At 38.4% G+C, this 25,949-nt stretch overlaps 1 protein-coding gene across 1 annotated transcript in view; it reads left to right on the forward strand.

Annotated features, from left to right (window-relative positions):
• HYDIN (HYDIN axonemal central pair apparatus protein) overlaps positions 1–25,949 on the forward strand; it is a 326,854-nt gene that overhangs the window by 140,283 nt on the left and 160,622 nt on the right. The window contains exons 19-20 of the mRNA XM_059381282.1: positions 21,034–21,272; positions 25,221–25,494. Coding sequence (XP_059237265.1) covers positions 21,034–21,272; positions 25,221–25,494 — 513 coding nt within the window. The remainder of the gene's footprint in view (positions 1–21,033; positions 21,273–25,220; positions 25,495–25,949) is intronic.

Consider the following 25,949-nt stretch of genomic DNA (forward strand, 5'->3'; position numbering starts at 1 on the left):
CCACTGAGCCACCCAGGCGCCCCTGGGTGGCTCAGTGGGTTAAGCCGCTGCCTTCGGCTCAGGTCATGATCCCAGGGTCCTGGGATCGAGTCCCGCATCGGGCTCTCTGCTCAACAGGGAGCCTGCTTCCTCTCCTCTCTCTCTGCCTACTTGTGATCTCTCTCTGTCAAATAAATAAATAAAATCTTTAAAAAAAAAAAAAAAAAAAAAATACATACTGGACCAGATGGACTTCACAGATATATAGAACATTCCATCCTAAAACAACAGAATAATCATTATTCTCAAGTATACATAGAACTTTCTCCAGAATAGATCACATACTATGTCACAAATCAGGTTTCAACTGATATCAAAAGATTGGAATTATTCTCTGCATATTTTCAGTTAAAACTTGAACTCAATCCCAAGAGGAAATTTGGAAGGAGCTCAAAACACTTGTAGGTTAAAAAGCATCCTAGGAAAAACTGAATGGGTCAACCAGGAAATTAAAGAATTTAAAAATTTCTTTAAAAAATTCATGGAAATTAATGAGAATGAAAACACATCTGTTCAGAACCTTTGGGATACAACAAAAGTGGTCCTAAGAGGGAGGAACATTGCAATACAAAAAAAGACCTCTCTCAAAAAATTAGAAAAATCTTAAATATACAAGCTAACTTTATACCTAAAGGAGCTGGAGAAAGAACAGCAAATAAAACCTAAGCCGAGCAGGAGAAAAGAAATAATAAAGATTAGAGCAGAAATCATTAACTAGATAGAAGAACAGTAAAACAGATAAAGCTAGAAGTTTGTTCTTTGAAAGAATTAATATGATAGATAAACCTCTAACCAATCTTACCCAAAAGAAAAGAGAAAGGACCCAAATTAATAAAATCATGAATAAAAGGGAAGAGATCACGATTAACACTAAGGAAATAGAAATTATTAGTAGTAATTATTACCAGCAACTCTATGCCAACAAATTAAGCAATCTGGAAGAAATGAATGCATTCCTGGAAACAAACTACCAATACTGAAACAGGAAGAAATAGATCATCTGAATAAACTAATGACCAGCTAGGAAATTGAAGCAATAATCAAAAACCTCCCAAAAACAAGAGCCCAGGGCCAGATGACTTCCCATGGGAATTCTACCAAACATTTCAAGAAGAAATCATACCTATTTTACTGAAGCTGTTTCAAAAAAATAGAAATAGAAGGGAAACTTCCAAACTCATTCTATGAGGCCAGCCATTACCCTGATCCCAAAACCAGGCGAAGACCCCATCAAAAAGTAGAAGAACAGACCAGTATCCCTGATGAAAATGGAGGCCAAAATACTCAACGGGATCCTAGCCTATGGGATCCAACAGTACATTAAGAGGATTATTCACAACCAAGTGGGAATTATTCCTGGGATGCAAGAGTGATTCAAAATTCACAAATCAATCAGCATGATAGATCATATTAATAAAAGAAAAGAATAATATTATTCTCTCAGTTGATGCAGAAAAAGCATTTGACAACATGACCATTTTTTGATGAAAACTCTTCAAAATGTAGGGCGAGAGGGATCATGCCTCGATATCATAAAAGCCATCTACAAAAAGCCCACAGCAAATATTCTCAATGACAAAAACTGAGAACTCTTCCCCTAAGGCCAGAAACACAACAAGGATGCCCACTCTCACCTCTGTTGCTCAACATAGTACTAGAAATCCTAACCTCAGCAATCAGACAACAAAAAGAAACAAAAAAGATTCAGATTGGCGAAGAAGAGGTCAAACACTCACTCTTCGCAGATGACATGATACTTCATGTGAAAACCAAAAAGACTCCACCCCAAAATTGCTAGAACTCATACAGCAGTTCAGCAATGTGGCAGAATACAAAATCAATGCACAGAAATCAGTTGCATTTCTATATAGTAACAATGTGACTGAAGAAAGAGAACTTAAGGAATCAATCCTATTTACATTTGCACCAAAAACCATAGGATACCTAGGAATAAACCTAACCAAAGAGGCAAAGGATCTGTATTTAGAAGACTATAAAACACTTAGGAAAAAAATTTGAGGAAGAGAGGAAGACACAAAGAGATGGAAAAACATTCCATGCTCATGAATCTGAAGAAGAAATATCGTTAAAATGTCCGTGCTACTCAGAGCAATCTACACATTCAGTATAATCCCTATCAAAATACCATTGACATTTTTCACAGAGCTGGAACAAATAATCCTGAAATTTGTATGGAAACAGAAAAAAGTCTTTGAATAACCAAGAGAATGTTGAAAACAACAACAACAACAACAACAAAGCTGGGGGCATCATAATGCCTGACTTCAAGCTGATCATTAAGACAGCATGGTACTCCCACAAAAACAGACACATAGATCAATGGAACAGAATAGAGAGCCCAGAAATGGATTCTCAACTCTATGGTCAACTAATCAGGAAAGAATATCCAATGGAAAAAAGACAGTCTCTTCAATAAATGGTGCTGAGAAAATTGGACAGCCACATGCAGAAGAATGAAACTGGACCATTATGATTCAGAATACACAAAGATAAACTCAAAATGGTTGCAAGATCTAAATGTGAGACAGGAATCCATCAAAATCCTAGAGGAGAACACAGGCAACAACCTCTTTGAACCTTGGCCACAGCAACTTCTTGCCAGAAACATCTCTAAAGGCAAGGAAAACAAAAGCAAAAATGAACTATTGGAACTTCATTGAGATAAAAAGCTTCTGAACAGCAAAGGAAATAGTCAACAAAATTAAAAAGGCAACCTACAGAATGGGAGAAGATATTTGCAAATGATACACCAGATAAAGGGCTGGTATCCAAGATCTATAAAGAATTTCTCAAACTCAACACCCCAAGAAATAATCCAGTCAAGAAATGGGCAGAAGACATGAACAGACATTTATCCAAAGAAAACATACAAATGACCAACAGACACATGAAAAAAAAAATGCTCCACATCACTTGTTATCAGGGAAATATAAATCAAAATCACAAGGAGATACCACCTTACACCAATTAGAATGGCTAAAATTAACAAGACAGGAAACAACAAATGTTGGCAACGGTATGGAGAAAGGGAACTCTTCTACACTGTTGGAGGGATTGCAAGCTGATATAGCCACTCTGGAAAACAGTGTGGAGGTTCCTCAAAAAGTTAAAAATAGAGCTACCCTATGACCCAGAAGTTGCACTACTGGGTATTTATACCAAAGATACAGATATAATGAAACAAAGAGGCACCTGCTCCAGTGTTCATAGCAGCAATGTCCACAGTAGCCAAACTGTGGAGATGTCCTTCAACAGATGAATGGATAAAGATGTGGTATAAACCATATAAATACATTCCATATACAATGGAATATTACTCAGATATTCAAAAGGATGACTACCTACTACACTGATTTACATAAGTGTGGATGGAACTGGAGTATATTATGCTAAGTGAAATAAGTCAATCAGAGCAAGACAATTATATGGTTTCATTCATATGTGTAATATAAGAAATAGCATGGAGGATCTTAGGGGAAGGGAGGGAAAACTGAATGGGAGGAAATCAGAGAGGGAGACAAACCATGACAGATTGTTGACTCTGGGAAACAAATTGAGGGTTGTGGAAAGGGAGGTGGGGGGCATGGGGTAACGGGGTGATGGGCATTAAGGCGGGCATGTGATGAGAACTGGGTTTCATATGCAATTGATGAATCACTGAACACTACATCTGAAATAAATGGTGTACTATATGTTGGCTAATTGAATTTAAATTTTAAAAATATTAACCATGTACAATAACACTGTTGAATTTTGTGTATCCATCTGTATCAGCCTTCAGCGTTGCCACACATCTCTTAATTAGTTCTAATTGTTGGTAAACGCTCAAGTGCAGACTTCTGTTCCAGTCCTGATACCTTCCTTCTCATTCTTGCCTTATCACATTGGGTAGGATCTTCAATGTAATATTGAATAGTAAAGTAAGGTAGAGTGAACATGTCTGTTTTATCCCTAACTTTAATGAATAAGCTCCAAATGTTTTACTCTAAGCATAATATCTCCTACAGATTTGTGTTAAATACTTACGTCCCGTTCAGGAAGTTTTTCATCCATTCCTATTCTGATATCATGAACATGTACTAAAACTTAGTGCATTTCCTGTATCTATTCAAATGATATGATTTTTCTCCTTTAATATGTTAATACAGTAGATTAAGTTAATAGATTTTCCAGTTGTGAATCATATTTACCTTCTCTAGGATGACTCCAACCAGTTGTATTATTTGAGTACACTCTTGATATGATTGCTGTCATATTATTTAGATTTTTGCATCTGTTTGTAATTTTTTTTACATTGCATTTTTCTGGTTTGGTTATCAAGAATCTCATATTGTTATAATATGAGTTAGCTTTTCCTCTTTTAAATTTTGGAAAAGATCTTTATATAATCTACATAAAGTAGGATCCATTCCTTGATGATAAAGACATTTAGTCATAGGAAGTTCATGTGTTTATTGAGGGTAGAAAGGTATATAAAACATTATGAAATTTTAACTAAAATTCATTTTATATAATGATTATTTAAATTTTTCTAGAAAATTTTCATTTAATCTAAATGCAAATGTATTGGCATAAAATTATTCCAAATATGATTTTGATGATTTTTAAATGTTCATACACTAATTTCTGCTCATAAAATTTATCACATTTTCCTATATTATTTATAATTATTTCATTCTTTTTCAGGAAACTTTAATTGGAATGTTTAACAATACTTTAAATCATTTTTATCATGCCTTTAAGCTTATAAATATTCTCTTTATGCAAAATTTTGGCTCCATAATCATCATTTTTATTTGTAATACCTTTTTATTATAAATATTTGGTAAATTTTACTGTGATTTTCTTTTTAATATGTGAGTTATATGTTGGGGTATATATTTCTAATTCTTTACATTTCCCTTTTTTATAGAATTTTAATAGATAACTTTTAACTGTAATGAAGTTGGAACACATTGATTGCATGATACATAGTCTTCGAATTTGTATTTTGGGAGACATAGTTATGGTTGGTTTTTATAAATATTTCACATTACCTTTTAAAAGAATATAGACTCTCAAGTGATTGGGTGTGAAAGACTGTGTATTTATATTTGATCAAACTTATTGATTATATTGTTTAAATCTTTTACAGCCTTATTAATTATTTGTATGATATAATAGTTTCTGATAGAATTTTATCAAACTCTTCCACTTTTTCATTTCTGCTTGTAATTATGTCAATTTTTTTCTCCATATATTTCAAAACTCTGTTAATAGGTGCATATAAATTCATGACTTTTATTTCTCCTTGGTATATTATTCCTTTTTTCATAGGACACTGTATATTTTAATTCCTAAATATGCTTTCTAACTTAAATTCTATTTTGCCTGATAGTAATATTGCTACTTTAGCTTTCTTTCAGTTAGCATTTTCTTGGTATATCTTTCCAGTCCTTTGTTTTCAGATTTGTGTGTGTCTGTGTGTTTGTTTTGTGTGTCAACTTAAAATCTCTTTTAAGTAGCATATGACCCAATTTTTAAAAATCTAATGATAGCCTCTGACTTTTAATTGACAGGAATATTAGTTTCCTATTGCTGCTGTAACAAACTTATTATCTTACAGTTCTGGATGACATTAGTCTAAAATGCATTTATAAGGCTGTATATATTTTTTGAAACTCTAGAAAAAAAATTAATTCCTTGCCTTTTACAGTTTCTGGAGGCCACCAACATCCTTTGGCTTGTGGCCCCTTCCTTCATCTTCAAAGCCAGCAACAGACCATCTTCCCTCCTCCCTGACTTCTGCTTCCATCCTTATATTCTTGACTTTGACATTCTTGACTTTTTCTTATAAAGACCTTTGTTACCACATTAGGACTATCCCAATAACCCAGGATAATCTGTTCATTTCAAAATCCTTAATCACATCTGGAAGCCCCTTTGACATGTGAGGGCAGCATATTCAGAGATACCAGGGATTAGAACATGGACATTTTTAAAGGCCCATTATTCAACCTTCCATACCAAGACCTTTTAAAATTTATTATTATTATTATTATTATTATTATTGATGTATATGAACTCACTTCTACCCTGACATTTCCCATATACTATTCTGACTTTTTTCCTTCTTTATTTATTTCTTTTTCTGCTTTATATTGAATTTTCTCCAAGCCCTCCTCCAACCACTACTACTTCTCATACATTTCCTATAGTCATTTGAAAGTGAAAGATCTTATTTTATTTAATTATCTCTTTTTATATTGTTAAGAAGTATCATAACTTTTTGTAACAATAATGAAAGAATGTTGGTCCTCCTCAAGAATAAGACAAGGACTCCACCACCCATTTATTATATCTTGACCTTTCCCCTCTTCCATAATTTTTTATTATTGTATAGAATTTTGGATCTTCTCTTTTTTACCACAAAGTTGTTGATTTTTGTCAGTAATTAATTTCTCACTAGTTAACAAAATTGTTTGCTGATTTTTCTTTATTCTTTTCTATCTCTCTGCTTCCTTCTTGGTTTATATTTCTTTGTGCTAAATTATATATCTCTAAGTTCTGTGCTATATAGAGGTCTCATAGTTTATGTATATTTGACTATATCTTGATTTCCCCTTCACTCTTGCACGATAGTTTAGCTAAGTATGAAATTCTATTTGACAGTATTTTTTTTTGGAGATTGATCTCTGGAATCAGTCATTGCTGATAAAATTCCATTGTTAGATTATTACTCCTTTATATATCATTTCTTTTTCTCACAAGGTTCTTTTAAGATTGTGTTTTTATTCTTGGTTTTTGTAGATTTTTCTTTAAAGGTGTTGAAAGATTTGACCTTTCTAAATACTGGGAAGTTTTTGCCATTATCTCCTCAAATGTTTCTTCTTTGCTCATCCTTCTATCTCTCTCCTGCTTTGAGCAAACTACACACACACACACACACACACACACACACACACACACACATTCTAGTACATTACTACATGTCTATTTTTATTTCTCATCCATGTCTTTCATCTCTTCATCTTTCTGTGCTGCCCCCTCAGTAGTATACTCTAGTTTACAGATTCTGCCTTTGATTTCAGAAAATTTAAAGTTTATCTCATCTATTTAATTTTTTAGTTTAATTTCAGTGTCTATATTTTTCAATTCCAAGATTTATAATTGATTACTCAAAAGCACTATTCTTGATTCATATCTGTTTTTGTTTCATAATTTTTGTTTCATATATATTATCCTACCCATCTCTTTGAGGACCTCAGAAAGACTTTATAAATAATTTCACTTAGTTCTATAGATTCATTGAGAATTAATTCATTAGCTGATTGTTTGTAACCGTCCTTCTTAGCATTTGGAATTTTAAATGATAGATTAATCTAGCATGAGGTATATTTTTTCTCATTCTCAGTAGTCTTGCCTCCTTGTCTAACATTTTCTTGATTTGCCTTAACCCTGAACAACTATCACAAGCCCAGAATCAAGTGTTGAGCCTTTTTTCCCCCATGGGGATACTGGAAAAATCAGATTCAGTCATTATACTTGACAATGGCTTGACGTAGGACCTGTCTACATGACAGTCTGTACTTCACCACCACCACTGGCACAACTGTGTGTCTATTGCCTTGAGAACATCACAGCTTTGCTCAGCCTTCTTTCAAATTCAGGGACGCGCTCTTGGCTGGGAACTCTAGCTCTTATCCCTTACTTCCTGCAAAATCTTTTTGGCTTTCTTTTTGTCCCTCGAGTTTCCTTTTTGATTTTAGGACATACAGCCCAGAAGATCTGTGGCTTCAGGACCCTCTTATTGCTTCTGTTCCACACAATGTTAGTCTTGTTTTGGAGTATAACTATGCCTGGTTCTTCCTTGTTTCAAAATTGTATCTCTTTTTTCTAGAGTTTTTTTCTAGAGTGAAGGTTGTGTTTCAAATATTGATTTATAGTCAGTTCTCTATACTAATTTTTATAGTGAGTACTTACAAAAGGGTGGTGAATTTTGTCTTTATTTGGCATAAGGGAGCAGAATTTTCTTATATCTTTGCTTTAGTTATGAGAAATCTATAAAAATAAATTGACAAGAATAGATAAATAAGAGGATAACGTTCTAGTTTATCATGATGGGCATCTTTTCTTTATTTTTTTTAAAGATTTTATTTATTTATTTGACAGACAGAGATCACAAGTAGGCAAAGAGGCAGGCAGAGAAAGAGGAAGGGAAGCAGGCTCCCTGCTGAGCAGAGAGCCCAATTCAGGGCTCGATCCCAGGACCCTGGGATCACGACCTGAGCCAAAGGCAGAGGCTTAACCCACTGAGCCACCCAGGTGCCCTGGCATCTTTTCTTTAACACATGAATGTCATAGCCATTCCAAAATGAATTGTGCTTTTCCTGAGAACCATTCCAAAGGACTTATTCAGGGACTAGAGAATACAAAGGACAAAAATAAATATCAAGAAACTTACAGAAGCAAAGGATTGTACTTGACAGAGAGCTGTGAGCCTCTTACCCTGACTCTCACTTGAGACTTCTTTTACTTTGTCAAAGCTAAATGTGAAACCCAGAAGACAATGGTAGGTCATACTGATTATAAACCACACTGTAAAAAGGAAAGCTATTGATTGAATACTAGGTAACATGATGGGTCAGCACCTTTCCTGAATTTAGAAGGGCAGCTCTCCTGATTGAATATGAGTAGTTTGAATTTAAGCTAAAGCCAAAATGAAAGGCCGAGGTTTTGTTCATTTGTCAAATGAACAGGGTATTTCTGGATACAGGGTATCTAGAAAACAAAAGAAAAATATATGGGTTTCTTGCATGATTTGCAAGACTTTCCATCTTTATTCTGCCTGTTCCAGCTCTTAATTAACTTTAGCAAATTGTTTTTTTCTACTTATTTATTATTCAGTTTTACAGTTAATGCTGGTCACCACAGAGGGAGATTAAGGAAAACTTCATTTATATTGATCAGATGTATTTTTCTTTCCAAATTCTACTTTCCCTCCTCCATAAAAATTTATAACTTCTTCTCCATTACCAGCAGCATCATGTACTCAATCATTGTGGACTAAATGTTTGTATCCCTCCAGAATTCATATGTTGAAATCATAACCCCCAATATGATGGTATAAGTAGGTTAGGGGTTGGGGAGGTAATTAGGTCATGAAGGTGGAGTCTTTATGAATGGGGTTGGCACCCTCAAAAAAGAGACCCCAGAGAACTCCACCCTTTCCATCATGTGAAGATACAATGAAAATAATGGCTGTCTATAACCTGGAGGAGGGCTCTCACCAGGACCTGACCATTTTGATGCTCTGATCTGACTTCCACCCTTCAAAACTATGAGAAATAAGTTTCTCTTGTTTATAAACCACCCAGTCTATGTTACAGCAGCCTTAACTGACTAAGATACCAGCTCATGTCACTTTTAAGGGATGGCTGTCATTGTCATTATCAACAAAATAATTCATTCTGGGGCACCTGGGTGGCTCAGTGGGTTAAGCCTCTGCCTTCGGCTCAGGTCATGATCTCAGGGTCCTGGGATCAAGTCCCAGATCAGGTTCTCTGCTTGGCAGGGAGCCTGCTTCCTCCTCTCTCTCTCTCTCTCTGCCTGCCTCTCTGCCTACTTGTGATCTCTCTCTGTCAAATAAATAAATAAAATCTTAAAAAAAAAAACTTATTCTGACTGTACATGGAGAGCAGTCATATTCAATAATAAGCTAGTATAAAATGAAAAAACACTTTTATATAATGAAAAAAAAACAAGAAGTGATAAGTAGTATAGTGTAAAGGTTTATTAATAGTATAAGAGCACCAACAAACATATGTCAAGATTATATAATGTTTTTCAGGAAGAAAATCATACTCTTTCTTAGGCCCATTTCCTCTTCCCTGTCATAAGCAAAAAAGACAGAAACTGGAGGAGCATAAATGACATGGGAGAGCTCTTCATAGGATGGCACTTGGGTCTTTTTTAGAAACATCTGTAATTAAATTGTTGTATGCAGCATTAAGTTTCATACTTTTGAAGAAAAAAAATCCCCCCATGGAATGTTAGTACATTAAATTGGGATGTGTCTAAGAGGGAAGGGCAACATTCTCAGAGGGTGGCATAGTCATGTGTCACACACAGTTGTCTAACATATGGTAGTCACTCAACAAAGAGTTGTTTAATATATGAGTGTTGAAGTAGTATTCCATACTATCAAGAGTAAGGATGTTATAGTCAGGCAGATCTGGAATGGAGTCCTAATTCTACATGTTCAAACTCTGGGAAAGTTATTTAACCTTTCTGAGATTGACCCCTTTCCTTTAAATGGAACTAATAATGGCATCTAGAAGATTAAACATGATAATATATCTAGGAAGTGCCTGGTAAAAGATAAGCATTTGGCATTCAATAAATGCTAGCTTTGATTATTAATGTTGACAGCCAAAAAGATCTAGGTGAAATGACTTATGGAAAGACTTAAATCTTTATGACACTATACCTTAAGGTCCTTTATTTTATTTTCCTAGATAAGAAAGAGAAATAAATAAGGCACATTCAGAGAGGCCCTAAGATTTCAAACAAACTGATCCATATGGTATAGAGATCTGTGAAATGGGAGCTCTAAAGCTGCCTTTTTCCTCACTTTTCACTTGTTTCTCTAAATTTTTGACAATGAAGCCTTCTTATAAAGTAGAAAATATTTGTATTAATGAGTGCATATATGTTCTTCCACATCAAAGAAAAGAGGTTTATTAGAAAATAGGTTAGTATTTAGAAATTTCAAGTTCAATAGCTTTCTGATTCTCTATCTCCTTGGAGCTTATTTTTTTCATTTATTTGTACAGATGCTCCCTGAAATTTGTGTAACTCATGTCTACATGCTTAGGAGCTGTCCTCTTTCCTTTTAGTTAACTATCTTCATGCTTTGTGTTTGATCTGACAGCGTTCACTGAGTTTCAAGAAGGCAGTGACTTTCAGAAAGGACATTACAGTCCTTGTTTAAAGATACATCCTAGTAACCTGAAAAGATTGTGGTACATATTACTTAAAGCGATGTAAATTACATATACCTGCCTCCCTCATGCATCCAAACTCAGCTGGCCTTAAAATTCCTGCAGACTTTTTCCCCCACAAATGGGGAAATCAAAAGTTAGGGCAATTATTTGACCTCTAAGAACTTTTAGCAGACCAGTGACCAACCACTTCTTATTCAATCTACTATGCCAAACTACTTCCCTTTAAGAACAAGGAGAAAATCTGGACAAAATTATGAAAAACTGTGAGTTTAAAAGTACCAAAGCCAGTGACAAACAAAAAGAAAAAGGAAACCAAGAAATATATGCTCAACATTTGTGACTTTTTCCTATGGAATCCCTGCAGAAGTTGAAAAACTAAAAAGAGCATTCAGAAAATTCACAGGTCTGTGAAGATAAAAATTGAAATATGGACTTGCTAGAGAGATAAACATTGGAGAAGATTGGACTTGGTGAAACTTTCAGACTTTTGGTTAGTACTCTGACAAAGTTACACCCTGGGAACAAAAGTAAACTAACACAGACCCTCATTTCAAATTATTTTAATCTCTGCCTGGACAAAGAACATCTAGAATTGTTAGTTCTCCCCACATCTTTCCCAGAAGCAAATATATATTACTCTCACCAAAGGAAGAAAACATTATTCTAAGCTTTAAATATTTTGTGTATCTACAGTTTTGATATGCAAAGTCTAACAGTTAAGTTAAAAGTAACCAGGCATACAAGGAGATAAGACTACTGAACAGAAAACTATGATACGCTTAATGTGCTCAAGGAACTAAAAGGCAAGATTTAAAATTTTGGTAAAACTAAAGAAAGTATAGAAGAGAACAAATGGAACTGATGACCTGAAAAATACAATTGGAATTAGGGACTCGGTGGATGGGCTTAACTGCTTATTAGAACAGATGAAGAGAGAATTGTGGAAGTGGGAGATATGTCAGAAGAAACCACCCAAAATGAAAAGGGAAAGGAATAAAAGGATGAAAAAACTCAACACACACAAAACAGACAATCATATCCAAAAATGGGCAGAAGATATGGACAGACACTTCTCCAATGAAGACATACAAATGGCTATCAGACATGAAAAAATGTTTGTCATCACTAGCCATCAAGGAGATTCAAATTAAAGCTACATTGAGATATCACCTTACACCAGTTAGAATGGCCAAAATTAGCAAGACAGGAAACAACATGTGTTGGAGAGGATGTGGAGAAAGGGGAACCCTCTTACACTGTTGGTGGGAATGCAAGTTGGTGAAGCCTCTTTGGAGAACAGTGTGGAGATTCCTCAAAATTAAAAATAGAGCTTCCCTATGACCCTGCCATTGCACTACTGGGTATTTACCCCAAAGATACAGATGTAGTGAAAAGAAGGGCCATCTGTACCCCAATGTTTATAGCAGCAATGGCCACGATCGCCAATGTGGAAAGAACCAAGATGCTCTTCAGTGGACGAATGGTTAAGGAAGATGTGGTCCATATACACTATGGAGTATTATGCCTCCATCAGAAAGGACGAATACCCAACTTTTGTAGCAACATGGACGGGACTGGAAGAGATTATGCTGAGTGAAATAAGTCAAGCAGAGAGAATCAATTATCATATGGTTTCACTTATTTGTGGAGCATAACAAATAGCATGGAGGACATGGGGAGTTAGAGAGGAGAAGGGAGTTGGGGGAAATTGGAAGGGGAGGTGAATCATGAGAGTCTAGGGACTCTGAAAAACAATCTGAGGGGTTTGAAGGGGCGTGGGGTGGGAGGTTGGGGAAACCAGGTGGTGGGTATTATAGAGGGCATGGATTGCATGGAGCACTGGGTGTGGTGCAAAAATAATGAATACTGTTATGCTGAAAATAAAAAATAAATTTTAAAAAAATTATAAACATAAAGCAAGATAAATAGAAAGACAACCACATCTAGACACATTATAGTAAAACTGCTTAAAACCAGAGACACAAAGACCATTTATTTGAAAAGGAATAATAGTAAACTGGCTGCTGACTCTCAGGCACTGCTGAGGGCAGGCTACCATTGTGAAAATAAGAGAACTACTAGCAAGTTTTCATTCTGAAAGGCCCCCTTCTCCCTTAATCCCCAGCACATGATCAGCAGATTGGAATATTCTCTGGGCAGTTTCACTAACTTCAAGGAAAGGCAGAAATAAACTGATAGTTGGGCATTTAAAATATCTGGTGGCCCTTGCTTAAGCGCATACAGTTTTAGTGCTTCACAAGGACTGAATGAAGCTGTGTCAAGAAAGCCTATAGGGGCACCTGGGTGCCTCAGTGGATTAAGCCTCTGCCTTCAGCTCCAGTCATGATCTCAGGGTCCTAGGATCGAGCCCCACATCGGGCTCCCTGCTCAACAAGGAGCCTGCTTCCCCCTCTCTCTCTCTGCCTGCCTCTCTCCCTGCTTGTGATCTCTCTCTCTCTCTGTCAAATAAATAAATAAAATATTAAAAAAAAAAAAGAAAGAAAGAAAAGAAAAGAAAAGAAAGCCTGTAATGCAGCAGCAGGGAACCAGAAAACACGAGGTTGAAAACCTGGAGGAGACAAAGGCAATACAGTGAGAAGAAAGCTTAAAATGATCATTAGTAATCTCAGGAAAATAAAAGATGACTTTTTTTTTTTCCATGAATAAGAGCAGGGTGATATATTTTTTAAAGGAGCAATAAAATTGTCATAGAAGTTAAAAATACAGTCACATAAGGGAAAATTTTGATAAAAGAATTGAAAAATAAAATTGAGAAGCTATTAGAGAGTAGAACAACAGGAGGGAAAGCTAGAAACAAGGAGAAAAGATTAGAAAATTAAGTGATTTTTTCCAGCATTTTAAAGATACAAATAAGTAGTTCCATAAAGAATAAATTTTAAAATGGAGGTGAGGAGATTATGCAAGGAATGTCTCCAGAACTTATGGAAAAGACTCATCAAATATGCTGAATAATTAATGAAAATAAGCCCATTAGAGAATACACCTTTAAATTCCAGATGGAAAAGTATTTGTGCTCAAAAAAAAAAAAAAAAATCGGGAACTAGAGTGACCTCTAATTTCTAGACAGCAAACCTGGGGTGAAAAAAAGACTTTTTGAAGGAAAATAAATTTTAGTTTTGAATTCCTCATCCAACCACAAGATTAATCAAGTGTGGGGGTAGAATAAAGATATTTCAGGCATGCAAGATCAAAGCATTTACCCTCCATGAATCATTCCTTGGGAAGGTACTGAAGAACATTCCCCACCAAAGTGAGGAAAACATGAGATCTGGGATACAGGGGCTCAGATACAGGAAAGAAACTCAAGGAATACACAGAGCGTGCTATGTGGCATTCTTAGGAGGCCAGAGAGCAGCCACTCCAGGAGAGATTTATCTCTAAGAAAATGCAGCTGATACAAAATCGGATGTTTCTGAAAGTACTGAAAGGACATTTACCCCTTTGAGAGCTTGGGGATGCGTCCATGATAGATACATCCAACAACAAGCAAAGACAAGACACTAACTCCTGGGAAAATAAAAGTTGTACACAAATGGAAATGTAATCACAGTACGCTCTTCATAGCTCAGCTGTGAATAGTATCCGCATGCTCATAATAGTATAGATTCTCACCAGAAAATACATTTTAACTATATTTGGATGGAGGGGGGGGCAAAAAAGTGATGGAGAGAGGAAAAGAAGAGAGCTGTCATTGTCTTCTGTAGAGAGAAGTAAACTGGTAATGCTCCAATTGTAAAGTGAAGAAGTAGCAGTAGATGCCTTAGAGGAAGGCAAATGCTAAAAGAAAATGCAAAAAGAATGAATAGCTGTTGCCTCTGTTGAAGGACAAAGATGGGAATAGTGGGGAAGGGTGGAAGAGTCGGTTCAAGGGATTACTATTTTTCATGGTTTTTTTTTCTTAGAACCATATGACTGCAAATTATTCGTATGTGTACATTTCATAAAAATTTGAAAATTTAAATCTTGCTTCAGGAAAGTATTAAGCTATTACCATTTGAGTAAGAAAACATAGTATATATGTAAATGGGCTTTTTTTTTTTTTTTAAAGTCATAAAGAATCTCTGGAAAGATATGCAGAAAACCACCAAAAGTGGTTGCCTCTCGGGATGGCAGCTAGTGTCCATCAACAGACAGGAGAGAGAGAGAGATTCTTGACCCTTATACTCATTTGAGTTTTACGCTGTATACCTGTATTATTTACTTACAAAGAAAAACTTCTAAGAAATAAAGAAATTGAGAATGAAATGGAATCAAGAGAGCAAACAAAGTTAAAATTACATGGGCGCTAAAGAGAGTGCCCATATCCTTTTAGGACAGGTTCTTTCTTCAATAAATACAAATGCATGTCTTCTTACCATGCAATTGACATTATCCTTGTAGAACAATTGGAAAAAGAAAAAAACCCACTCATGCTGCCACCAAGCATATAATCACTCTTAAATTTTCAGTGTATATCTTCTGAAACATCACTGTGTGTGTGTATGTTTGTGTATTTCTAACCCCTCCCATTGGATAACAGTACTTCATTACCAGCTATTTTCACTCAGCAATGAAGTATAGTCAAGTTCAATATGAATCATTAAGGAATATTCCTGTTCAGATCATTTCAGTGACTGATTTTATTTCATCTCTTGGATCCACCACAGTTGATTCATTAATCCCCTACTGATAAATTGTTTCCAGTTTTTCACCACCGTAAACAATGCTCGTGTCCTCATTGCCAATCGCATTCCTCACCGTTTCCTTAAACTGAGCTTCTAGAAATGATCCTTTGGCATGAACATCACTAAAAGACTTGACATATCTTGTGAAATTATCTCCTAGAAAATTTATACCAATTTACATCCTGCCCCCAGCAGTGCTGAAGCATGTCACTGTCTCCCAGACCCTTGCCAGCATTTGGTTTATTTTTGCCAAATCTGGCAGATGGAGAAAAAAAAAAAGTCTTATTGTAAGTGCTTCTTGGGCTTCCTGGTAGGGCTGAGTATTTTCATGTATTTATTGACAAAAAAAAATTTTTTGAACACCTTCCTCATGCCTGGTACTGTGCTAACTGAAGTGAGAGGCATCAAAACACACAGGATGGTCTCTTTCTTTGAAGGGTTTACAATCTCAGAAGAGGAAATGAATACACAACCAATCCAGTCTTATGGTGCACTGTGTTATGATATGTACCCACAGGGAGGAAGGGATTAATTCTTCTATAAAACTTAAAGTGTTCATACATGAAACATTTGAGTGGAGACTGGAAGGAGGAGGCGGAAGACCAAGAAAGGGGGTGTGCGATCCCCGAGACTAGCGTGGTTAAATGCAGTGATGACGTTCGGTACCTTTGGGAATGATGGGTGAGCTGGTAGGGCAGAAGCCGGGGGTGCATGTTGAAAATTGACAGTGCCTAGGAAGGAAGCCTGGACAAGTGTACTGGGGCCCTCTTATGAAGAACTGGGGACAGATTCTCCAGACCAAAGGCTTCTGTCTGGTATTCCAGTCTTGTTTATAGGCTGCCATGTTGTACATGGAGTAAGTGGCAAATATCCACCATGAACCCTAGAAATTATATGTAAAGTGTGTGTGTGTGTGTGTGTGTTTACATTTTCTGTGGTGGGTTTCCATCGCATTCTCGAAGGGAATAAAGGATTCGACACCATTGGTCCAGACCTTGGAGAGCCTTCCAGTATCTTCAGCAGGAGAGGCGCAGGGTCAGGCCTGGGAGAAAGAACCCTGTCACTACTGAAGACTGGGGAGGACACCAGCAGGAAAGGGAACTGGATGTGAAGTTTTGATAGATAATGTTAATAATACCCTCCATTTATTGAGCTTTTACTCTATGGTAGACAAAATGCTGGATGCTTGGCACCTATTTTATTTCATCTTCAAACAGCACATTTAACAATGAGGAAACTGAAATGGATTTTTTAATTAGTCCTGGATCACGTGGCTACAAATGGCAGAGTCCATAGTCGACCACCAAGTCATGTGACTTCAGAGCCCACTCCTGTAAACATTACCCTTCTCTGGCTCTCTTATAAAGCCCCAGCACCGTTTCTTTCACACTTCATCTCCTTATTCTCAGTTAATTATTTTAAGTAGCAAAGTGACTCACTTCAGGGAAGAGAATCAAATGAGTCGAGATAGCATTTAGCAGACGAAAAAAGAGAGAGGCCTCTGTGACTGTTCATTGTCCTTATTCCACAAAGAATTGATCGTCTGCTGAGATAATCACATTAATCCAAAGAAATCCCTAGCTCTGCACAGTGGTTCCTGTTGTTATTTGTGCCTTCTCATTCCATGGAAGGAAATTCTTGCAGATTTTAACTGGCAAACAAGTCATTTTGGAGAAAGCCCACAGCATTCTCTTCAAGCTCCACGGTCATTTGCACCATGGAAGAGGAAGTCTGCCTAAGTACATTCCCACTCATTTATTGTTGAGATGACATGTGCAAACAATAGCATTCACTTCCACCTTTCATGGCAAGTATTAAAAACACCATGAGGAAACATGACTGTATTACCTTGGGAGCTGAGCGCTGCCTCAGAAGTGCGCTGATGCACTATTATCAGGTAAAAAGCAGACGTTATCTTCAGACACGTGAAATGTCAGGGTGTCACACTCAGCACCAGCAGGCATGGAATTCTGAATCTCAGAAGACCATCACCCTTCCATGTCTCACAGTCCCGTGGGCGCGCATGTACTAACCTTCTGTATGTGTTGTTCACGGGCTGCTCTAAGGACTCAGCCTTTTTACCCCCGATTCTCGGAAAAAACCAGAACCAGAGACAGCGATTGCTGAAGTTTAGATGGAGGCTTCGGAAAGCCCATGTTTATCATTTTTGGAACAAATATGTGAAACCCTAAGGGCTCATCTCATCCACTAAGGGTAATCTCCCCACCTTTTTTGTTCTGTTTTGCTTTGTTTCAGAGGTAATTCAGTGATTCATCAGCGGCATGTAACACCCAGGGTTCGTCACACCCAGTGCCCTCCTTAATGCCCCTCACCCAGTCACCTCCTCCCCCCACCCACCTCTCCTCCAGCAACCCTTAGTATGTTTCCTATAGTTAAGAGCCTCTTGCGGTTTGTCTCCCTCTCTGTTTTCATCTTCTTTTTCCTTCCCTTCCCCCATGTCCATCTGCTTTGTTTCTTAAATTCCACATATGAATGAAATCATGTATTTGTCCTTCTCTGATGGACTTATTTCACTTAGCATAATACCCTCTAGTTCCATCCACATCATTGCAAATGCCAAGATTTCATTCTTTTTGAAGGTTGAGTAGTACTCCGTGTGTGTGTGTGTGTGTGTGTGTGTGTGTGTGCGTGTGTGTGCGCGCACTACATCTTTATCCATTCATCTGTTGATGGACATCTGGGCTCTTTCCACAGTTTGGCTATTGTGGACATTGCTGCTATAAACATTGGGGTGCACGTGCCCTTTCAAATCACTGTTTGTATCCTTTGGATAAACACCTAATAGTGCAATTGCTGGGTTGTAGCATAGTTCTATTTTTAACTTTTTGAGGAATCACCATACTGTCCTCCAGAGTGAGCCCAATCCCTTTGAAGGGCTCATCGGATCCACTAAGGATAATCTCCCCATCTTAAAATCAGTGGACGTGGGACCTTAACGCTATCTCCAAAATCCCTTCATAGCACCTAGATTCATGTTCGATTAAATAACTGGGAAAAGATACCTGTACACCAGGACACAGACACCTTGGGGGCCACCTTACAACTCTGCCTTCCACAGACACTCACATGCTGTTTCTCTTCTGGCAAGGGTAGTGTCTGTCATGTGCTTCCTTAGCATCCCTCTTTGTTTCCTCAGTTTTGTAATCTATTATTTTTAGCAAATACAGCGAGCCTATAATCATGTGTCATGTGGAGCATTTCATATTTTGGTGAAATGATGACAATGACGTCATTTGTGAGGACTTACCCTGTCAGACGCTGCTCCAAGTCTCACATGCCAGACCTCGCTGAAGCATCACCACAGTCAGCACCGAGGGGAGGGTGCAGCTGGTGTCACAAGCTCCAGATGAGAACACTGAGCCCGGGCATGGCTAAGTAACATGCCCAAGATCCAGTGGTTGGAAAGCAGTGGCGCTGGGACTCGAACCCACATCCCTTTCCTTCAGAGCCCTTCTGCCTAACCCATGTCCTTCATCTTACTCTATTGGGGTTTTGAAAGGTTGTGCAGTGTCCCCCATAGCTATGATGATCATCATTCATCCGTTCCTTCTCCCATCAGAACTGCCATCTAATTACAGAAAATATCACATATGCCAAGTCCTTCCTAGTAGCAAAGGACATCCCTAAAAGTCAAAGAGCAAAGAGACACAAGGGTGTTAGAGCAGTTTAAAGCTTGACTTTGGAGAAGAATAGTCCAGTACCTTAGCAGTTGGCATTTTAATGTGCCTTGTTCGTGAGCTCTATGGTATACTTTGCTGCTTGTTTTTATGCCAAACATTGATTAATAAGCTTCATCGAAAAGAAAGCTCTCCAATTCAGCCCTTGAGAACAACTTCATATCTTCTTTCCAGAGTAGCCAACCTGTGTCAGCAGGAATCAGGACAGAAATGGTACGCATCCATTGAAAACTAATGTCCCCCGAGTCGAAATAGCACTTAAGCTGGTGACACCCTATCTTCGTTGTGAACAGAGGATTGACCTGTGCTACTGGCTAGAGGAGGAAAATAAATGGCTATAACAGGACAGAACCTTCTTCTGAAAGGCTTTTGCTTTTTGATAAAAGAAGGAAAAAATGGCATTGATTTATGTTTTATTTGTAAGCTGAGTCTCATAAGTGAGCAAAACTATGTAGAATGCTCCAAGACCACTAATTTGGGAATAAGGGCCAACAGCTGAGATGATCTGGTCTAGAACTTTCTTATTTTTTCTTGAAGCTGCACTTCCATTTTTCCTAACAGCAGACAGGTATGAACCCCAGGCCTACAATTCCCCATAGGAGTTGAAATACCAAGTTATGCGTCCATTTCTGTGTTCTGATGGAGTAAATTCTTCACCTTCCAAAATCTGAGATCCAGGGGGAAAAAAGTGAACAGGGCAAAGGGGATCAGGAGTACTGGGGGGAAGGTTTGCAATTTAAAATGTGATAGGCAGAGTAGATTTCGTTGAGAGGTATCATTTGGCCAAAGACCTTAGGGAGGAAAGAGTGAGCTATGAGATTCTAAGTGGTTAATGGAAATAGATTGGTGGGCATCACTCTCAACTCTATTAATGAGTCCTGTCATTTATTTCAAAATGAGTTTGAAACATTAGCAAATGAAATTCCATTGATTATGAAATAATATATATCAAAACTTCCTGTATTGTGTTCATTAATGAAAGTTGTTCATCCTCACTATAACATCATAGAAACTTTGCCCTTGAAAAACATTTGTCTTAAAAATTACAGATTCCAGGAAAGATGCTGTACCTTCTATTGGTATCTCAGAATTTGGAGACTAAGGCAGATCATTAATATAAGCTTGTTAGAGGGTGCCTGGGTGGCTCAGTGGGTTAAGCTGATGCCTTCGGCTCAGGTCATGATCTCAGGGTCCTGGGATCAAGTCCCGCATCGGGCTCTCTGCTCAGCAGGGAGCCTGCTTCCTCCTCTCTCTCTCTCTCTCTCTCTCTGCCTGCCTCTCTGCCTACTTGTGATCTCTGTCTGTCAAATAAATAAATAAATAAATTTTAAAAAAATGATAAGCTTGTTAGAGAACTGGACTGTCATCCTGAGAAAGAGATATAAAGAACCTTCACAGAGCATTCAAAAGTGGAATTGTAGGTTTGCTCTTCAGAATCAGATTGCTTTCTGAAAAAAAGAAAAGCCAACAAACACCCAGCTGCTTTGATTCAAAAAAATAATGTTTGTCTCTGATGTGCAGTGCCAGCCATTTGAAGCCATTCGACATGAACAGAATGAAAAGCCAAGAATATCTTCACTGTTAACTTGTAGTCTTGTGTTGCAGGCACACAAAAAGTCCCTGTGGACGGTTGAACCCAGTGAGGGCATGGTTCCCCCGGAAACCGATCTTCAGCTGACGCTGACGGCCAACGTGAATGACATCCTGACATTCAAAGACACGGTCGTCTTGGACGTAGAAAATAGCAACACTTACCGGATTCCTGTCCAGGCTTCTGGAGTTGGTTCCACCATTGTCTCAGATAAGCCCTTTGCTCCAGAACTCAATTTGGGAGCACATTTTAGGTAGGGAGACTTCCTGGGTTGATTCTTACAGACACTAGAGATGTTGCATTAGCTGAGCATCTCCTCTACCTTGAAAAACTTTTATTTCTTTTTAAAGATTTTATTTATTTATTTGACAGAGAGAGATCACAAGTAGGCAGAGAGGCAGGCAGAGAAAGAGAAAGGGGGAAGCAGGCTCCACGCTGAACAGAGACCCCGATGCAGGACTCAATCCCAGGACCCTGAGATTATGACCTGAGCCAAAGGCAGAGGCTTAACCCATAAAGCCGCCCAGGCACCCTGAAAAACTATTTTAAGTAAATAGAACTAGCGTCTTTAGCCTCCCCTCCCTTTTCCTGTCTTTAATCTCCCTCCAAATGGGTACATTATCTGCCAGAAGACATTTCCTAGGCACAGCGGAGTGGAGTTCTCTAGGCTGTATCCCTCCACACTAGAGAAGAGAATTCTGGAAGTTCGTTTTTCTCTCAAACATATAGTGGCTTCTTTGTGACAAATTTAGAATCTCAACCCTGATGTCTCCTCTTCAATTCTGATGCACTGCTAATTCCTCTCCATGAATGTAGAAAACACAGACGCAACTCGGTAGTGACCTGAGTAGAGTATAACTTGGAAGATTAAAAATGTATATTATCAGTTATTACAAGGCTGGTAATTTTTCTGGTATTTAACAGGGGAGGATATATGTGGGGGTTTATTCAAGGCTCCCCAGAGAAGTCACATGGCTGCTGCTAGTGGACTCTTGGGGGCCAGCTGAATCTGGCCTGTCTGTGGCAATACTGTGAACAGATCTCCTGGCTGGTGTAACAGGCCTTGAAACCAAGATGGACACGCTATACTTATAGAGGATGTACCTGACAAAAATCAGTTAGGGGCCCTCCCCAAAAGCCCATCCACACCCCTTTTCCTCTGCTCCATCTACAACACAGGACACTTGATTGAAACTACATTAACCAATAGGCATGAAGTAACAGGCGAGTCAGATCGTTGAATTGCACATGTTTTGAGAGAAGCATCCAATTACAGTTTTTGTGTCAACTAGGTATAAAAATACTCCTCTCCACCCATCTAGTGGCCATAAGCTAGGGCATTTTGTCATTGCATACCATGCTTCTATTTCCAAATTTCTTGTTAAGTGCACTCAAATATAATTATAGAAAACAATACACTGCATGCCAGACTTAATTACATGTTCTCCTTAGTCTCCAAATAGTGTCAGATAGCCCCCGAGGATTTTCTGACACTTGCCTAGAAATGGAGGGTTAGCTAATAGCTGTCTATGAATGCAGAAGCAAACAGCAGCTTTTAGCTGCCAATTTCTCCTCTGGACAAACCCTGCTGTTACTCTTTTCACCATAAAATCATGATGCCAGCCACCTCCAGGAGAAGCATCAAAAACAGGGGTGCGCAAACAGCAGCCCACTGCCTGCTCCTGTAAATGCAGTCTTACTGGCACACAGCCGTGCCCATTCCTACACAGACATTTTCTGGGGCCCCTTTCACACTACAATGGAGAGTTGAGTTGTCATGACAGACCACATGGCCTACAAAGTCTGAAGTATTTATTATTCATCTCTTTACAGAAACAGTTGGCCAACTTTTTGAACGTAATTGTCTGAAGAAAAACCCATATAGCGCCTCTTCTGGTTGCGTATATTGGGGCAACGCCCTTAAATTTTCAGAGCTTCTATTTCTTTACCTATAAGATGGGAGAAGATATTATTACTGGGTTGCTGTGAGGATGAAAGATACACCTACCATGTACAAGTGACAGAGACACTGCCTACTTTATAAATAGTTTGTATTATTTATTATTTCCCTAAAGCCTGGACTTAACCATGAAGTCAAGCTACTGTAGTAAACACGCTCTATGGACACATAATTAGATAGATATGGTTACATCTGACAGCTGGCAAATACTCATTATTTATCTGATGCTTCAACTTACTTATTAGATATGATGCTATTTGTAATGAGAAACAGAGGGGATGAAGTCTCAAAGCCTGATAAAATTTTAAAAATAAAAAAGTCCTCCATTCTGAGATGAGTTTTCTCCCTGGGGGGAAAAAAAACTTAAGTAAGCTTATAAATCAGTTATTTTATTTTATTTTTATTTTTCTAGGATTTTTTTTTGAGTGATTAATTTTTTTTATTTATTTTCAGCATAACAGTATTCTTTATTTTTGCACCACACCCAGTGCTCCATGCAATCCATGCCCTCTATAATACCCACCACCTGGTTCCCCCAACCTCCCATCCCCCGCCCCTTCAAAACCCTCAGATTGTTTTTCAGAGTCCATAGTCTCTCATGGTTCACCTCCCCTTCCAATTTCCCCCAATTCCCTTCTCCTCTCTAACTCCCCAAGTCCTCCATGCTATTTGTTATGCTCCACAAATAAGTGAAGCCATATGATAATTGACTCTCTCTGCTTGACTTATTTCACACAGCATAATCTCTTCCAGTCCCGTCCATGTTGTTACAAAAGTTGGGTATTCGTCCTTTCTGATGGAGGCTAATACTCCATAGCGTATATGGACCACATCTTCCTTATCCATTTGTCCGTTGAAGGGCATCTTGGTTCTTTCCACATTGGCGATCGTGGCCATTGCTGCTATAAATATTGGGGTACAGATGGCCCTTCTTTTCACTACATTTGTATCTTTGGGGTAAACACCCAGTAGTACAATTGCAGGGTCATAGGGAAGCTCTATTTTTAAATTCTTGAGGAATCTCCACACTGTTCTCCAAAGAGGCTTCACCAACTTGCATTCTAACCAACAGTTCCCCTTTCTCCACATCCCCTCCAACACATGTTGTTTCCTGTCTTGCTAATTTTGGCCATTCTAACTGGTGTATGGTGGTATCTAAATGTGGTTTTGATTTGAATCTCCCTGATGGCTAGTGATGATGAACATTTTTTCATGTGTCTGATAACCATTTGTATGTCTTCATTGGAGAAATGTTTGTTCATAGCTTCTGCCCATTTTTTGATATGATTATCTGTTTTGTATGTGTTGAGTTTGAGATTTTATATATTTATTTGAAAAAGAGAGATAGAGATAGCAACAGAGAACATAAGCAGGAAGGAGAAGGGAGAGGCAGGTTCCGTGCTGAGCAGGGAGCCTGATGTGGGACTTGATCCCAGGACCCTGGGATCATGACCTGAGCTGAAAGCAGATGCTGAGATGAAGGCAGATTAATCAACTGAGCTACCCAAGTGCCCCTAAATCAGTTTTTAAAAAAATACTAAACAAAATCATGTTTGAGCCAAGTTCTTAGAAATCCCGTGCCTCACAAAGAGCCAATCAAGAGGTTCTTTATAAATATTTATAGTATAGATGAATGAACAAAAAAATGAATTCATGAATGAAATAGCAGCATTTTTAAAGGACTAGTCTAGGAAAAATGACTAATCCAGCTGAGGTTGTGGTCCATCATACAGTCCCCTTGAGCTCTGGCCGGGCTTGCTGGGTATATGTGGTTTCTCTTCCAAGTGCCCTTCAAGTTGAGCACATCACAAGGTATTTTGCTCAGTCAGTGGAAATTTACTCAACAGGGGTTGAAATATATTTCTCCTCCAGGAGGTATTTTGTCTTCCTATCACTCCTCAGAATCATTTCTCATAAATTAGAGTGGTTTTCGCACATACTGTGTCTGTGTTCTGTGCCCTGTCCCTGGTGATGGAAACTCAGGGACCAGACCCAGGTGCCGGACTCAAGGCTGTGGACTCCATTATGTTTTAATGGACATAAAAGTGTCCTGTGTTAAAAGTGTTACTGCGGAGCCTCCTCATAGCCTCATCATGTAGCCTTCCTAAATTAAAAAAAATAATAATGTCCATTTCTTTACTCCCTTTTTAAGTACTTTCAGAGGAGTAAATCCCAAGTGTGGTAAACTGAACAGAACACCCCAAAGCTGAGTGCTCTCAACCCCTGCCTCCTCTTTTCCAGCCTGGACACCTACTATTATCGCTTCAAGTTGACCAACAAAGGGCGTCGGGTCCAACAGTTGTTCTGGATGAATGAAGATTTTCGTCCACAGGGCAAGCTGAGCAAGAAGGGCCGGGCTAAGAAGGGTCTTGCTAAGAGCCAGCCCCAACCTCAGGGCTCCCAGGAGTCCAGGGTGCCCCTGGGCCCCGTGTTTCAGCTCCATCCCGTCAGAATGGAGCTGTACCCTGACCAGACGATCGACGTGATACTCGAAGGCTATTCTGCTACTCCCAGGGTAAGAGGATAGCACATTTAGAAGCTATTTTTCCCCTAAATAAATCTTTGCTCTATTTCTTAGGAGAGTCCCTTGACATTTATCTGAAGAAAGGATGTGGTTGCTCATTTCACACAGCACGGAGTTACCATGGCAGCACCCATTGCTCTCAGGGTTCAGCTCTGCTCAGTTTTCTGTTTGTTTCTACAGCTACCATGAGCTCAACCTTACACTGCCATTTCAAGTAGGTTCTCCTCCCCAGGGTCAGCAGGGACCAGCCAGCAAGCCTTTGGCAGAGGGATAGCCAGCGTTCAGCCAAAGCTAAGCCTCCTCTCAACACTTAGCAATATTAATTTCACATTTCTTCAAAAAGGATGTTTTTAGAGACACTCTCAGGCAACTCTCCTATCTAAGGATTGGGACATCCTTGGTCCCTTCCCTCTGAACCTCACACAACAGTTTCCTATTTATAACCA

The sequence above is a fragment of the Mustela nigripes genome, chromosome 17 (assembly GCF_022355385.1).
Source record: "Mustela nigripes isolate SB6536 chromosome 17, MUSNIG.SB6536, whole genome shotgun sequence".
NCBI classification, from domain to species: domain Eukaryota; kingdom Metazoa; phylum Chordata; class Mammalia; order Carnivora; family Mustelidae; genus Mustela; species Mustela nigripes.